This window comes from Mytilus edulis, chromosome 11, assembly GCF_963676685.1.
Source record: "Mytilus edulis chromosome 11, xbMytEdul2.2, whole genome shotgun sequence".
NCBI lineage: Eukaryota > Metazoa > Mollusca > Bivalvia > Mytilida > Mytilidae > Mytilus > Mytilus edulis.
Window position 1 is genome coordinate 77,352,291 of NC_092354.1, and position 17,572 is coordinate 77,369,862.

General features: G+C 32.1%; 2 protein-coding genes across 2 annotated transcripts; one reads left to right on the plus strand and one right to left on the minus strand.

The window, feature by feature from the left end:
* Positions 1 to 1,071: 1,071 nt before the first annotated feature.
* LOC139496327 (baculoviral IAP repeat-containing protein 7-B-like) lies at positions 1,072 to 15,529 on the minus strand. Its single transcript, XM_071284843.1, has 5 exons — positions 15,394 to 15,529; positions 6,297 to 6,835; positions 3,613 to 3,797; positions 3,062 to 3,077; positions 1,072 to 1,636 (listed from the first exon to the last, which is right to left on the minus strand). Exons 2-5 carry the CDS (start codon positions 6,751 to 6,753, stop codon positions 1,395 to 1,397), a joined length of 900 nt encoding a protein of 299 aa, XP_071140944.1. The 5' UTR covers positions 6,754 to 6,835; positions 15,394 to 15,529; the 3' UTR covers positions 1,072 to 1,394.
* On the plus strand, positions 7,968 to 13,641 carry LOC139496328 (uncharacterized). Its single transcript, XM_071284845.1, has 2 exons — positions 7,968 to 8,469; positions 12,907 to 13,641. The coding sequence occupies exons 1-2, from the start codon at positions 8,145 to 8,147 to the stop codon at positions 12,951 to 12,953; spliced, it is 372 nt and encodes a 123-aa protein (XP_071140946.1). The 5' UTR covers positions 7,968 to 8,144; the 3' UTR covers positions 12,954 to 13,641.
* Positions 15,530 to 17,572: the final 2,043 nt, after the last annotated feature.

Here is a 17,572-nt window from a genome sequence, read left to right on the forward strand (position 1 = left end):
ATTTGTCACCAACAATATTGGACTACAAATTACTTGTGCTCAGTCTTACTTATTCAGTGTTTTTTTTTTTGCGCTATCGTTTGTCGGATTTTCTTTTTTTATTAGCCATGGTGTAGTCAGTTTGTTTTTGACTTTTGGGCTCTCGTACTTTCGATTATATTTAAATTGTAAATTAAGCAATTGCATTTTAGTTTCAAATACAGAGTCATTAAATTAATTTAGATATAAATCTGATACCAATCACTTAACAACAAAACAAAACAAAAATCTGCCACAGATTTGAGTTGTTTGGCGTTTGTAACGTCACATTTGCCATAGATTAAGAACCTGCCATATATTTGAGTCGTTTGGCGTTTGTTACGTCAAAATTGCCATATATTAAGAATCTGCCATAAATTTGGAACCCGCCATATATTTGAGTCCTACATATGTATGTTGGCTATTTTTCTGCACTGTACCTGTGTAGTCATTCAACTCGAAATTGTAAACTAATTGATGGTACTATATGTCGTTTGTATTTGTCGTTAAGTTGCCGCCTTGTTGACATAAGTGACTTTAATTGCAGGAATGAAGACTCATAAACAATACCACCGTATACTCGCAGTCAACGCTAAGATATATTAATCATTTCAAAAACAAGATAAAATGTGTTTTTACTGTCCTTATTTCAAAGCCCCATTTAGGCATTTTTGAAACGTCAGGGAAAATAAAACAGATGTAGGAATAATATTTTAGTCTCTAACATCTATTTAGGTTATTGCTGAGAAATAGGTATAAGTAAAATATTTAACAAAAAAATGAAGTTCAATGTCCATTGCATGTGGTAACACTAGAAGTCGTTTTGCGATGACTTCTGATGGTGTGTATTACCAAAAGAAGCTTAAAAATTATACATTATATTCTTTGCTAAAAGCAATATAACCTTGTTAGTGCATTTAACATACTATACGGATATTAGATACTCGTTTCCCACAACAACAATAATTGCTAACTCTGAATGCAGTATATATAAACATGAGTATTATATCAAAATCGGTGTAAATAAATTATAATTAATTAAACGTAGATGTGTTATGGGTGCCATCTGTTTATTTTAGTTTTCCCAACTAAGTAAACATCTAACAAATTAAAATTGAGCTACTTTCCACTAAGCATGTGCTAGGTAAACAAAGAATATATGGTATTTATCCATGTCAGATTAATAGTCTGTTACTATGTAAAAATAGTCTTTCCTAAGAGTATATTACAAGTACAAATATTGGCACAGCAAATATTTACATAAATCATGTTAATTACACCATATGCGTTTTAAATCTAGAGTCTTCATAAAATAAACTTGTTATCCGTCAAACACTGATCAGTATATATTATGTCTAGTATATGCTGAAGTGTTCTCATGGAAAGAATGTTCGAACTGTATCTTTTATTGGACCTCTGCAAATAGGACATCTGTTGTTTTCATTTCTAATGTGAGTATAACAGGATTGACACATAGAACAATGGCCACATGGTTGTACTGTTATCTGCAGCGGATTCGTCAGGCATATTTTGCACTGCAATCTTTCATCGGTCGTTGAGTCTTGTGAACTAATAGATGAAGTCGCTGTTACTACTTTATTTCTTCCTGAACATTCATCTAAAGAAAAGAAATATATTTGACCGTTAAAAGTTCTAAGGATTTCCTAATGTTACATGTTAAGTCAATATGTGTTCAATTTGTGTGGTAATACACAACAAAATAGTTGTTTAATCAGTTGTTTAGCAAGTAGAAATTGTGGCGAAATTATGCATATAGTTGGTATAGTTGTATTTGTTTCAAACAGTGATTTAGCTATGGGCGCCGGTTTATAACAAGATGGATTATGGTATGGTCTTTTATCAATCAACTTCCCTGACATTCATTTTTTGAGCCATAACAGAGTTTTGTATTGAAAAAAACTACCACGAACAAAAAGCCAAAAAGCGAAACTCATAGCACGGAGGTAACCATTTGCTGTCAACATAATGTTTCTGACTTTTAATTTCAATACTAAAATCGAATACTATAATCATACCGTGAATAAAAGTATGGTGATCATATGTACTTTAAAAACCTTTTTGAAAAAAGCAAATGCCAATAAATATTCTAACTTAATTTGATGGAAGCAGGATTTGAACCTTATATCGGTTAAACTTTAACAAGTATGAGCCTGAAGAATATCGCGGATTTTTAATTACAAAAAAAAACAACTTTAATCAGACATCGTTAGCAAATCTTTATCTAGGTACCGGTTATTTTTTGTGTGTATTCAATTTGTATAGTATTTTTTTGAATGTATTGGATATTTGAATCGTGTGAATTTTTAGGGTTGTATTCAACAAAGCGTTATTAACTAAATAGTCTGTGATAATTTGTACGGCAGTTCCAACTACACATCTACTTGGCCACTATATATAAGATTCATCCTTGTTTATGAATGGCAGTTTGTACACAGTGACACCAACTCAGGGACAAGAGTAGCAGGTGCATTTTGGAAAGTTTAATGGTTGGCAACACCTGATATAATAACAAAGGGTTCATTATCTGATTGTTTCAGAAAATGAAACTTTTAAGAGGTTTTTTATTTTGATTTCTTACCAGTGGAGAAATTGATGAAACAAGTCTCTAACTGGTTAGAAGATACTTCTATACACAATAAAAAAATAAAATTGAGAACGGAAATGGAGAATGTGTCAAATAGATAACAACACGATCAAAGAGCAAACAACAGCCAAAGGCCACCAATGGGTATTCAATGCGAGAAACTTCATCAGCCGAGGCTCGCTTCAGCTGGGCCCTTTACAAAAATGTATACTAGTATAGTGTTGATGGACGTCTTACTAAACTCCGAAAAATAAAATAACAACTGCTAAAAAAAAGGAAAGACTGATAAGGTATCTAAACTTCGGGGTATCCGTGCAACAAATTTGTTCGAAATATGTTCTTGGAGTAGAAAAGACACAAACAATGATGACCGACTTTCTTCTTCCAGAAAACTTATTAATTAGAACAATAATTGTAAAACAGTAGTATACTACTTACCGTTCATTTCCATTTCCTAAAACAGAATACGTCACGTCGATAAATTTATCCTCATATACATATTATATAGGTTATGTTGTTATGCTGCGTTCTTAACATACATACTGTATCGTTGAATTTATTACAAACAGTAAAAGACCAAATAAATAATTTTGAGTAGGGAAACGTCAATTTTCGAATCATGAATGATAATCAGGTCGTCGAATATAGTTGTATATAGCTACAGCTTCATGTCGTTTAACCAATTTTACCTCTACTGGTTTATAACATGTATACTATTCCAAAAGCTAATAAAACAAATGTTAACTGTGAATTTGAAACTATTAACATTTCAAGTCAACTTATACTGCCATAAGGATCAAAGTAATTGATAGAACATGTGTATTTCTTTTTCCGTTTGTACAATTTTGTTTCTACAATATTTGTTTGATTTCAAACTGCTCATGTATTATATCCCCGAATTTGGGGTTGTAGTTATAATGTTCCCATATAAGAAAAAAATATTCTATTGATATAAATTGTACTTGACGGTGTCATTTGTGAAAACCTACCTCTTCACAAATATTTGATTCATAACTTTGAAGGTCTACACACGACTGAATGCCATCTTCTATCAGTTCTATTATATAAGGACAGTCAGGTTGCAATTGCATATGTTTTTTGACAGGATCGTCGTCTTTTTGCCATCGTCTATGTACTAGACCACACTCAAAACAAGCCACGATGTCAGCAAAATCTGTAAAGAAAGTTGTTTGTGTATGTGTTGTTCTCTTGATGAATTAATGTAAGTTTTGTCGGTTAGTCTGAGGGTCCAAGTGAGCTATTCTCATCACTTAACGTCCGTCATCCTTCGTTCATCGTCATCGTCGGCGTTAACTTTTTACAATGTGAACATGTTCTAGGGAACCACTGAATGGAATTGAACCAAACAAGCACGGGTGTTCCTTATGAGGTGCTGATCAAGTGTTGTTACTTTGTAGCCAATCCTTCATCCAACATGGCCGCTAGCGGAGGACTTAGTTTAACATGGGACCCTATGGGAAATACAAAAAATTGTCTTCTTTTAGGGAACCTTCAAATGGAATGAAACCAAACATAGCATGAATCTTCATTATGAGGTGCTGACCAAGTGTTATTACTTTGAAGCTAATTCATCATCCAAGATTGCCACCAGCGGGGGACTTAGTTTAACATAGGACCCAATGGGAAATACAAACAAATGTCTTCTTTTAGAGAACCACTGAATTGAATGAAATCAAACATAGCATGAATGTTTCCTTATGAGGTGATGACCAAGTGTTGTTACTTTATAGCTGACCATCATCTTAGATGCCCGCCAGCGGGGGTCTACGTTTTACATAGGATCTATAGGGAAATACATACAAATGTGTACTTTAAGAGAAGCACTGCCTAGAATAAAACTAAACATATTATAAATGTGCCTTGTGAGATGCTGATGAATTGTTGCTACTTTGTTGCTGATTTGCTGTTCAAGATGGCCACCAGGGTTTACTATTGAATAATGGGGCAAATATTAAACTAATTTTGGCATCAATCCTTATTTAAGTATTTCAGTGATTTTCATAGTGTGATTAGTTTTTTGTTAGTTTGAATTTTCTTATGAAACCAAATTTTGGAAAAAGCAACAACAGAAAAATTTACATTGCAAATCGAATTTTATATCACAGAAAATAATGCATCTCTTAATGGATTATATTGTAAAGATAATAGAACAAAAATATCGAAATCCAAGAATTATCTTGCAAGCTTCAAGATTGTTATAATGTTTCCTTTACAGGTATGTAACGCTACCATCATACATCATTTTGACTGAACACTACTATCTTGTATAACTCATCAAATCGATAAACAGTTTTAAAATCTTGTGGTGGTAAAGCAGTGGTTGATTAGTTTTCCAACCCCTTTACTGAGGTGTGCATGTCAATCAAAATAAAATTGAGAATGCAGATGAGGAATGTTTTTAAAAACATCAGCAACCTGACCAAAGAGCAGAACACAGCCTAATGCCAAAAAAAAACCAACAAAATCCCACACTCGACGACGGTCTTTATTTGTCCCGCGTACATAAAAGACCATAACTTATGTCATGATTATTCTCTTTGATTTCAATTTATCAACAAAAGAATATGCTGGCATGAGAAAAGATTAAAAGTGGAAAATGAGAAGATATTTCAATTGCAGTTCGTCCAAGTCAGGTATGTGTATGTCTATAACAACCATGGATCGTTGATTACAACACGTTTTTAGTTAAATTATCATGGTATAGAAATGATCATCAAACGTAAGAATTTACGATATAATGTTTGTTTGGAAGAAAGGGTATTCAAACGATTCCACATGTGATTAACAACAAGGGAACACGATAAATGTGTGGAAAAAAATTTGAAAAACATTTACAAGGATTGTGAAAACACATAACAGGAATAGATCTAATCAATGCCAACAACACCCTCCATCGAAATAAAAATAAATACATTTAGATAGTTCGATATCTAACTGACACGACATGTGGTTGAATTATTCAGATAAATATGTACACATAAGCACATTTCACCGTTTACATATCAAGACGCTAACACTTTTTTGGGAAGTTCTGGTTGCATAAACATTAGTTTTCTATGCTGTGTTTTGTATACTATTGTTTGGATTTTGTCTTTTTTCTTTTTAAGTCGTGGCGTTATCAGTTTATTTTCGGCTTTAGAAATGAGACACCATCAATCCTGTTCAGTTCAACTAGTAATAAATCTTATCGCTATTCAGCCCTATCAGCAAAAGAAATCAGTCACTTAGACGACTTCCTTTGCGGGTCAAGTATCGCAAAACAAAGGTCATATGTAGTGAGCTAATGAGAAAAGGAAACGTGTAGAGGATGAATGTTGTGATTTGTAGTTAATAATCCATATTTTTAAACACCAAAAAAAAGTTAGGAAATTCTTTGTTTGAAGTGTTTTACATTGGTTACAACATTACACTTTGAAATTTTATACGCAGGGTACATTGCTTCAACAGAGTCCTTAGATAGTTTCAACAATAGTTGTGTAATTTCAGAACTTATCTGAATAAACAGAATAAATAGCAATATATATTTGCACAATTTAACTAGATTAGCAACAAAATTTATAGACACATACAAGCATCATATCATTGTTGCGGAGACTTGCATATAACAGCAATTGGTATTATTATTGTTGATTTGCAATCATGAGTTATTAACCTTTGTAAAAGAAACCAGCCATAGCAAAATTCCATATTGGTAACATACATTCTGATGTCCACCCGATAAAGGATTGCTTCCGAATCGTCAATTTTGAGTATGATCTAAATTTTGCACGTGTGCTTCTCCTTTCGTTTCTGTCACCAATTTGTTTTTCTGTAAACAGTGATTTTTGTTTCTTTTCAATAAGAGTGTTTGTATGTCTATTCGTCTGGGCGATAAATCCTTGGTTATGGATTGTTTCTAATTGCTGTGCTTGTCCTGAGTTCTGTATAATCGAACCACTATTTACATTTTGGGTAATGTGTGTTTTACTTTCATTATTAGAAACACCTTGATTTAAGACAAAACCTCTTATTTGACCACTACAAAATATTTTGGATCCATCGACGACATTGTCCGTTGAAATTGTATAAGTCTTACTATTCGATTCATCAGCGCTACACTGGAAGTTCATACTTTCGGTTCCTTTCAATACATGTCTTGACCTGTTATTCAATTAATCAGTTTTGTTATCTTCCTTGTTTCTATTTATAGTTCTAAAAGTAGTATGTATATTTACATTATATTTAAAATGACAGTATATGATACGTTAAAAATAGATTACAAAGGCAATGGTTATTATCCGTTTGATATAATCGATGAGATAATTATAAATAACATACTTTCTGTTTTTATCTTTAACTATAAGTTATAAGGCAGATTAAAATGTCCAATAACAAATATCTGAACCTGTATTTCGATTACATAATGAACCTTGTTGAGGTATGAGGATTTAAAAAGAAATAAAGAAATTATGATCAGTAATAAATGTTTCATATTGGAACTGAAAGTTGTAATTTGTATTTAAACGTACTTGTATATAATGTAGACAGGAACATATACATGTCATACTTAGTTTAAATAACGAAACCTCATTTAATTACAAATAATACTTCAATGAACATAACACGAAATATATTATTTATGTTATACTAACAATATAAAAGTTATAAAGAAACGTATGGAGTTAGAAAAATTAAACATTATTAGAGATCAGACAAAAACAAGATACCAAAGCTTTATTTAGAAATATTGCATTTTAAAGGACAATATCTGTCAAATTCATGTTCACAGCTTTGACTCAAGTTCTGATATTTGACTAAAAACATGTCTAAATGTTATTTTGTTAATTCTTAATAAATAAACAATGTTTGATGCATGGACTCGAAAAAATGTTTCCAACATTATCTGTGTGTTTTAATCGTATAGACGCAATCTAATTAAATAGTGAGGTAACATCCGTATACTAACGACGGTCAAATAACCCGATTTAAACATAAATATAGTTATAAAATGACAGCGAACTCGTGCAATTGGATATTTCTAGGTATGTTAACTATATTATTATTTGTTAAAACAATTCATTAGACTTCACAGTAACATGTCCGATTTAGAATGACTAATACGAGGATATAACTGACTCTATCCCATGGTTTAGCGTGCAGACCAATCAAACATCGAAAATTTTTTGTATCATCTAAATCCTTTTTTTCCTGATCACGCAAATCGGATTGAACGACAAAAACATAATACTAAGTAAGCCCCACCTGTTAATAGAGAATTTTCTACAGTTTTATGTTATACGATTTCCACAGGAATGTATAGTTTTTAATTCTAAAAACGCATAATTATATGCGAAGTTCGTTTTCTTCGACATTTCGTAATTCTCCACTATCTATAGTATATGTTCAGTGAGTACTTCTTAGTAACTTTGTAATCATTATTAGATATATTTTCGATTAGTTAAGTTGGAAAATAGTTAGATAGAATTTTAGTTTGAATAGAGTTAGAGAATATAGTTAGAGAATGGCAGAAAGTTTACGATCTCGTAAAGGCATAAATTACAAGTCGCTGAATGATTATGGACTGCCAGCATTAAATTTGACAGATCCTGTTAAGATTTCCACACCTAGGAAAAAGTTGGAACTCACCACAGCAAGAATTTTAGATAAGGTAGTGGCCGAGGACTTGGATTCTGACGAAGAAGGAAGTCGCTCAGACGAAGAACTAGAACAGTTACGTAAGAAGTTGAAGAACACAGAAGATAGTATAAGAAAGAAGAAAGAGGAGGAGAAAGCAATCTTAAAAAAGAAAATAGAAGAAGGGGAAAAGGTGTTGAAGTCAATGAAAGGTGAGGATAGTATAATAGATGACAAAGTTAAATTAACTGATCTTAGAAAGATGGAAAGGCTTAATTCAAAAGTTGATAAAAAATTGTCAGATATGGGGTTATTTGACAAACCTGAAATAAAAGGAGACGCTAGTAAAAAGAAAAGCAAACTTAAGATTAAACTAAGTTCAACAAGTTCAGAGAGTAGTTCTGATGATGGGGTAAATAGAAAAAAAGGTAAAAAAGGGAACAGTGATAGAAAGAAATGTATAGCTGTTTCGGATAGTTCGTCCGATTCGTCCGATTCGGAAGATGATTCTGAGTGTGAAAAGAAAAAGAATAAGCGTAGGAAAAGAAAAATTAAATCTGGTATTCAGAGTAAGTCGTCAGATAAAGTCAAGAATCAACTTTTATGGCCTCATTCCGCTCTACAATATGAGTATGTAAATGAATCAACCTCCTTTAAAAGTTTAGACATTAAATTGTTTACCGCGGGAGAGCTTGAAATTATCACAAGTCATGGTATTTCTGAAACAGAGAAATCGGGTAGATTGAATCTTTTAAAGAAAATTACTTACTATAGTAATATTTATGCTTGGAAAGGTCTTCTCGCCTTTTATGCAGCATGGCTACGTAAAATAGAATTGGGTCAAAAATCTTGGAAAGATGACCCTACGTGTATTGAAGTTCCGGTTTTAAGTCCTTACATTTTATCTAAGTCGGAGAGCTCTTCTGGTAGTAAGACATTTAAATCAGATTTCACAAAAAAGGAAGAAAGTATTTGGTTTTGTACATTATATATTAATAGAAATCGGTGTACGTCAAAATCCACGCCGCATCAAATTAATTTCAAAGGTCAATATAAGACTGTCTTACACATTTGTGCAGTTTGCTGGAAAAAGGATAATAAAAAGTTAAATCATCCAGAATGTTCTAATACTTGTCCTAATTTCCCTGTTTGACTAGATCGTATTAAAAAGCTTGATCCTGATGCGGAGATTTTTTATCCTCAATACATGAAAGACAGCTTGAAGAGAGATAACTCTAATATGAAATTTTTATCAAAGAACAGTGGTAATAAAAAAGAGAACGATAGTTCTGAAGCTTGTAAAAACGATCTTTGTAAATTAGTATATGAGGGTAAATATGATGTTTTGAAAACTGACAAGCTTTTACATGATCACGATTTAGTTTTTAAATCGTCAAAATTGAATTTTGAAGACTGTAAAATAAAAACACTATCAAAAATAAATGTGGATTATTTTAAATTGATGCTTAGTGATTATTCGGACAGACAAATTTGTAAATTGTTAGAATTTGGATTTCCAATTGGATTTCACCGAAATAAGGAATCTATGAGTTTATTACAAGATTTTAAGGCTCAAAAAGAGGTGTTACAAGTTAAAAATCATCGTGGGGCAGTAGAGTTTCCCAATGATATGGAGAAATATTTGGTAAAAGAACTTACTAAGGGGGCAATTATTGGCCCTTTTCATGTGAATCCATTTGATCATGGTATTATTTTATCTCCATTGAATACGGTTCCTAAAAAGGATTCAACGGCAAGGAGGATCATTCTAGACCTAAGTTCGGCTGGTGGAACTGGTGTAAATGAATTTATAGATAAAGATAATTATTTAGGTGAACCAGTTTCTTTAACATACCCAAGAGTAGATGATTTAGTTTTGTTAATAAAGAAAAAGGGAAGTGGATCTCATCTTTTCAAACGGGATCTTGCCCGGGCTTACAGACAAATTCCAATTGATATTGGAGATACCTTTTTAGTAGGATTTGCTTGGAATGGACATATATTTTTTGATATTGTGCTGTCTATGGGCTTAAGATCAGCTGCACAAATATGTCAAAGATTGACAAACGCTATTGCTTATATTTATAGCTCTTTAGGGTTTGATATCATAAACTATTTAGATGACTTTGCCGGGGTAGAAAGTCCAGAATTGTCTTCAAAAGCCTTTTTAGAATTACAAAATGTGTTAGCTTCTTGTGGAATTGAAGAGTCCGAACATAAAGCTGTGGGTCCTTCAACTAGAATGGAGTTTTTAGGAATTATTTGTGACTCAGTTAAAATGACTTTAGAAATTTCTATTGAAAGATTAACAGAGATAGATTTAATTTTATTGGAGTGGGTAGGAAAAGAATTCGCCTCTAAGCGTGAAATTCAATCGCTTGTTGGAAAACTGAATTTTGTCGGGTGTTGTGTTAGACCCGGACGAGTTTTTATTTCTCGAATACTTAATTGGTTAAGATATATTTATCAAGATGTAAAAAAGAGCGAGGTGCCTGAACTTGTTAAAAAAGATATCTTATGGTGGAAAAAGTTTTTACCTTTATATAATGGTGTATCAATGATGTTAATAGAGGAATGGTCGAAACCAGATGAAATTTTCTCTTCTGATGCCTGCATGACAGGTTGTGGTGGCATGTTCAAAGAACATTTTTTTCATGTTGAATTCCCTGATGCTATTGTTAATGAACAGCTTCATATTAATGCATTAGAAATGTTAACAGTAGTGGTATGCCTGAAATTATGGGGAACTAAATTGAGAGGAAAGAGAATTATGATTAAATGTGATAACCAGGTTACAGTAACAGTAATTAACACTGGAAGATCAAGAAATCAGTTTTTACAATCTTGTTTGCGTGAGATTTGTTTTGTAGCCGCCATTAACGAATTTGAGTTGAGGGCAGTTCACATTGCAGGTGTTGACAATCGTTTAGCTGATATGTTGTCTCGCTGGCATTTACATAGTAATTATGCTAAAACATTTTTTGAAGAGACAAAATATATACATTTAGAAGAATTTGAAGTGACAAATGAGTTGTTTCAGTTTATTCATGAATGGTAAATTACGTTTTCAGATAGACAAATCAGAGAACTAGAAAGGGATGTAAAGATATCGACATTATCAGCCTTTGCTGTAGGAACAAAAAAGAATTTATTGGTTCAGTGGCGAGCCTTTTTGCTTTTTTGTACATTTTTTAATTTAAATGAATGTCCTGTTTCATTAAAAACGATCTGTTTGTTTATTCAATTTTTGAGTAGATCGTTTAAATCAGTAAGTTCTATAAAAAATTATGTATGTGGGGTTAAAACTATGCATTTAATGTTAGACAAACCTTTTGTTCATTTAGATGAATTTTCTGTCAAGTTATTATTGAAAGGGATTACTAGAGAGAAACAGCATTTACCAAAACAAGCGTTAGCTATTACTGTAGATATGTTATTAGATATTAATAGAGTTATAAATCACGACGATCCAAAGCAGTGCACTATATGGTGTTTATTTTTATTTGCCTTTTTCTTAATGGCGCGCAAATCTAATTTAGTACCTGATTCTAAAATGTCTTTTGACATAGATAAACAGTTAACCAGAAATAAAGTAATTTTAGAGGGTAATATTGCTATTGTAATTTTTAATTGGTCAAAAACCATACAGATGGGTAATAGAATTTTGAAGATACCATTGATTGAAAATACTAGTTCTGCATTATGTCCACTGAGAGCTTATAGAAATATGTGTAAATTAATTCCTGCCGCCGGAGATAGTCCAGCCTTTTTATTTCCTAGTAAACACAAGTTAGTTCCTGTGACTTATACAGATTTTCAGCGGTATATTAAGGAGTTTATTAGTAAGATAGGCAGGAATCCACGACTATTTTCTACTCATAGTTTCCGCCGAGGGGGTGCAACCTTTGCTTTTGAATCTAAGGTACCTGCAGAGTTAATACAAGTTCATGGTGATTGGGCAAGTGATGCCTATAAATTATATCTTCAATTTTCTTTATCCGAAAAAGTCTCTGTTGCTAAGGCCATGACTAAATTTATCCCTTAATTGCAGTAATGAAGAAGAGGGTGTTAATCTTATGTGACTCTATTGGGAAATATCTGGATGGTATGAAAGACACGGTTGTACAAAGTTTTAGTGGAGCTAATTTAGGTTACATTAAATATGTTATTGATAAGGAGTATATATATCTTCATGAGTTTGATAGCTTTTCACATGTTATTTTACATTTTGGTACCAATGATATAGAGAAACATTCTATAGAGATTATTTTATGTAAATTTAGAAATTTGATATATAGTGTAAGATATAGAAATAGAGACATAAATATCTTGATATCTTCCATTTTACCGCGACCAGTTGATTTTGTTCAGTTAGGATATAAGGTTGTTCAGATTAATAAAGCCTTAATTGGTATTTGTAAAGAGGAGAACATAAGTTTCATTAAGTCTTATAGAAGATTTTTATTTAAGGGCTCTCCTAAAAGAGATTTATTTGCAATTAAAGATGGAGGTTTGCATTTAAATGAAGCTGGAGTTGCCCAGCTTAAGATGTGTTTTATTCATGTCATTTCACATTTGTAAATTGTATATGTTTAATTATGCAGTTGTAAATTATAGTATGTTAATTCTGATTTGTTCATATTTTGTAGATAACCATTCTAGTATGTGGCTTACAATGAAGTTCTCTATTCGTTGAGTCAGAAGATTTTCAAAGAAGTAACATATTCTTTGGATCTTCAGTAGGAGATTTACAAGAAAGTATCGTTTTGATTTCTTGAGTCTCGTCAGGCTTACACAAGTGTATATCAGTTTGTGGGTCTGAGTTATTCTTATTCTAAGAGTGTTTTGTTTTGTTTTAAGAATATAGTTTTCTTTTTTTTTATTATTTATTTTTCTTTTTCTTTTTTTTTTCTTTTTGTCTTTTGCGGGCTTGTTTGGCGGTTTATTTTTGTAGGGCCCGCAATTGTGTTTACTCTGTGGCATGTATGTGTATAAATTATTTGTTAAATGAACTTGTACAATAATTTTCGGCCAAAATAAAAGTTTTATTTATCTTGTTTTATATTCTGAGCCAAAGATAATTGTATAGTTTTTAATTCTAAAAACGCATAATTATATGCGAAGTTCGTTTTCTTCGACATTTCGTAATTCTCCACTATCTATAGTATATGTTCAGTGAGTACTTCTTAGTAACTTTGTAATCATTATTAGATATATTTTCGATTAGTTACCCTCCCACCCATCCCTAATGTTTAATTATTGTACTTGTGAGTTTAATATTGACAGATTTAATTTGTGCGGTTTATTTTTGTAGGTCCCGCAATTGTGTTTACTCTATGGCATGTATGTGTATAAATTATTTGTTAAATGAACTTGTACAATAATTTTCGGCCAAAATAAAAGTTTTATTTATCTTGTTTTATATTCTGAGCCAAAGATAATTTATCAACATTTAGACTGAAACCAGTTAAATGTGTCTAATGCTGTTTTTTTTTCATTGATTCATGAAACAGATATAACAGTGAAGTAACTCAATTACTGTATCAGGCTACAATAACGTAATTTGAATCTTACGATCTGTTTTACCTGATTTCAGTTTCTACAAATCTGTGTTCAGTGATATGTTAACCCTTATGAAACTGAATTGTTTGCCGCAAACTTGCAGCAGACTTGCGGCAAACAAAAAGTTTGCAGGAACACAGAAAATAGTGTTTGCAGATGTTTGCCGCTAGCTACAAACTTCCGACAAACATTGCTGCAAGCTTGCGGCAAGTTTGCAGAAACAGCATTGTTTGCCGTTAGATTGCCAGAAAGTTTAAAATAATAAAGAATGTTTGCCGCGAGATTGCAGAAAACTTTGACCATTCTCAATGTTTGCCGAAAGATTGCAGAAAACTTTGACCATTCTATTTGTTTGCCAGAACATTGTAGGAATTACACAATATTGACTGGGCATGCCTAGTTGTCACTGCCTGGATGCTTACAATTTGAAATTGTGGCTAGGTCATGTAGGTTGTGTTTGGAAATGCATTTCACATATAAGAGATCAAGGAGACATTTTGGTTCAATAATATGGGATATTCAGTATGTAATTTTGTAAGTACAAATGATTCATAGAACTGCATGTTTTTATAAAATAATTAATGTTATCCTCATACTTAATTATAAGTAAGCAACTATATATACATGTATGTGTGATTGAAAAACTTAAGCTACTATAAGTTTGAATTTGTAACTGATATACTGTACCATCATGATCATGTTTATTAAGATTAAGTTAAATTCTGTAATGCAATTATTACCTAGCTAATTATACTCAATACACATTTGAGATTTTACCTTTTTCAATTTTTAATACAGGTATACTATGTCATTTGAGAATGACTCCTGCCCCTTTTTCAAAACTCAAATGCATGTATGTATTTCCTTAAATCTCATGAGTTTCCAAGAATTTTTTCAATGACTGTATAAAGACAGGAATTGACTTTTTAAAATGTTGCTGTGTAATTTAAAAGAGATAAATTGAATGCGTCTACACATCTGACATTGGTATATGTGTAGTTCCTACAAGTTTGCCACAAGTTTGCAACACACAATTGCCGCAAGCTTGTAGCAAACAATTGCCGCAAGCTTGCGGCAAAGCTAATTTGCATAATTATGTTTGCAGCAAGCTTGCCGCAAACTTCATTTGCATGGTAAAATGGTTGCATCAAGTTTGCACCACACGTTTGCTGCACGCTTGCGGCAATGTTTGCTGCAAACTTGCTTCAAATGTTTGCCGCAGGGCTTATTTTTCGGTAAGGGTAGTAGTACTGTTTTAATGCTTGGGTGCATTAGGTCTATGGTGTTGATATTTTGTATAATCGTGCATGGATCGAAAAGAAAGTATACCGTAACCTGACTTATCCGATACCTTAGTATTCCAAAATCCTGCTTTAACAGACACATGTTCATGGTTCCAAAATATGCCTATCCTTGCAGAAAAACTGAGTATTCCGACACTCTGCTAAATTCGCCGCTTTCTTCTGGTCCCCCGTGTGTCGGGTTACACAAGATACACTCTATATCACGTTTTGAACGCAATCAAATTGATACAAGTATACATATAAAAAAAAATCAACAGTGTTACTACTTACAATTTGTTAATATCAACCGGTTTCTTAATTTGGATTTTCTCAGGATTTTTCCTTAGCAAATTCCCAATTTCGTATGAATTCTTTGTTTACTTTTCATCAAATTACTTTAAGCTATTCAATTTGATATATCTTCTTCGTCTAAATATATCTGAAGCGTTACAAGGTCAATAGTTTTCATTGTCATTTTTTTTTTAAACTATATAAATGTACATAAATAAAAACCTTGTTCGTTTATATGTTTTGTTTGATCATATTGCAGCTGGATTTTCCAAATTGATGTTTAACTCACAATTCCGTCGGAAAATGTCTCAACTAAGTCAGGAACATGACGGTTGAAATCCACTCGCTCTGTTTGCTGATAATGTTTAACGTTTGATTTTGTCGGTTTTTATGCTTTATGGATATCCCCCTTTTCATATTCAAATAACTGGCTTGTATCCCCATGTCAAGACTTTGTCTAATGAGGGATAAAGATTTGTATTTTACTATATCGAAATAAAATTTTTGATTTAAAAATGCGATATTACTAAAGGTATTAAATGATAAATATGAATAATAATTTACTAAACGAACATAAAAGTATCAATGGTAAGTCGAATACATGTGATAATATAAAAGCAATATAGGATTGATTCATGTTTTCTAAGAAACCATTATTTCATTTATATTGCATTCTAGTTTGTACGCTTGTACTACCTTACACTACTCTTTGAAGGTTCTTTTCCCTTAAGAATAATTTATATTTTCTGTTTATATTATCTCAACTGTCATTACAAATAAATGATACAAATATTCTACTAAAAATCGTTTGAGTTATCGTACATTGTTTACAATCAAAACTATTCCAAAACGATGAGAGAATTAATCTGGATTTTTTTTATCCTCCATCCTTTTAATAAACTCATTCAGGAACGGTACGAATTTGATTTTGTATACTGTTCTTATTTGTATAAATATCAATTAAGTTACGAACGAATTAAAACTAAACTAGGATTAGTGCAATACACGTACCAGTATGTACATGCACGGTCATTAATGATTTCGAGACCTGTATTTTGTGGTTTGAACAGTTACAGGATCATACTATTTTTGACTATGTATAGAGTCTTTACATCAAATCGGTTGGATGTGGCATGTGTAATTATTAATATTTGTTTTGTCTTAAAAAATATACTCCAAGATCTGTACTTTGTATTTTCTTTTTCTGGTTGTTCTATACTGAATTATATAGTGTTCTTCTGTTTCGCTGTTACAAAACTGTCTTTAGTTGAGTGGTTGAGGCAGGAGATAAAGGGTCTGAAAGGTGTTTAATGTAGCCAAGTTATGTGTGTGACTGTCACAAGTCAAAAGTCTGTAATTCCGTGAATGTCATTAGTTGATGTATATGTGTTTCGCTTTCAGGTTGTTTTTAACAACATCAAGACTATTAGTTATCCCGTTTGAATCATTTAAAGTGTGTCGCTTCAAGGATTGTTTGAAGTTAATTGTTCGGTATAGGTTATACTTATTGAAGAGGATTGTACAATTACATCTAGTTGCTAACTACTTCAAACGTTGGTCTTTGGTGTAGAGGTGTATGATTTGAAATAGTATTACATCAGCTAATTTTGAATTATACATTATATATAGTATCAATATACATTCAGCACTTTATTTCGTCTAGCATATTACATAGTGTGATAGTGACCTAATACGATATATACGGGATCAGTAAATGCCATATGAAGCCAACTGTGTAACGAATTAACCTTACCGACCATCTTAACATGTCGTATTAAGACCCTTTCCACATCAAAGTGGTATTGCCTTCAAAAATTAGTACTACTTTCATTGTTCTATACGCTATAAAAGATCAACTGCTGAGATATCTGTACATAATGAAGTGATGAATCTGAACTAATGTATAATGAATTGTCGTATTTTTTTGCAACAGCTGGTTTAATAAGGTTTAACAGGTGTCCATGAAAGTCAAATGATTATTTCACAAATGCAGCTTTTCATGAATAATAAATGTTATAAATTATAAAAATAATTTTCCATGACCTTGGAATTAGTAAATAAACTCATCATAGATACCAGTACTAAATTTAGTATATACGCCAGACGCGCGTTTCGTCTACAAAATACTCATCAGTGACGCTCGAATCCATATACACCAATTGACTGGCTATGAGGGTAA

Excerpts from the sequence above, each read along its gene's own strand:
- LOC139496327 (XM_071284843.1), bottom strand. The coding sequence starts at position 6,753 with ATGAACTTCCAGTGTAGCGCTGATGAATCGAATAGTAAGACTTATACA. Across the intron at positions 3,798-6,296 it reads GGCTGGTTTCTTTTACAAAG|ATTTTGCTGACATCGTGGCT; the intron begins GTTAATAACTCA and ends CTTTCTTTACAG.
- LOC139496328 (XM_071284845.1), top strand. The coding sequence starts at position 8,145 with ATGGCAGAAAGTTTACGATCTCGTAAAGGCATAAATTACAAGTCGCTG. Across the intron at positions 8,470-12,906 it reads GGTGTTGAAGTCAATGAAAG|ATAACCATTCTAGTATGTGG; the intron begins GTGAGGATAGTA and ends CATATTTTGTAG.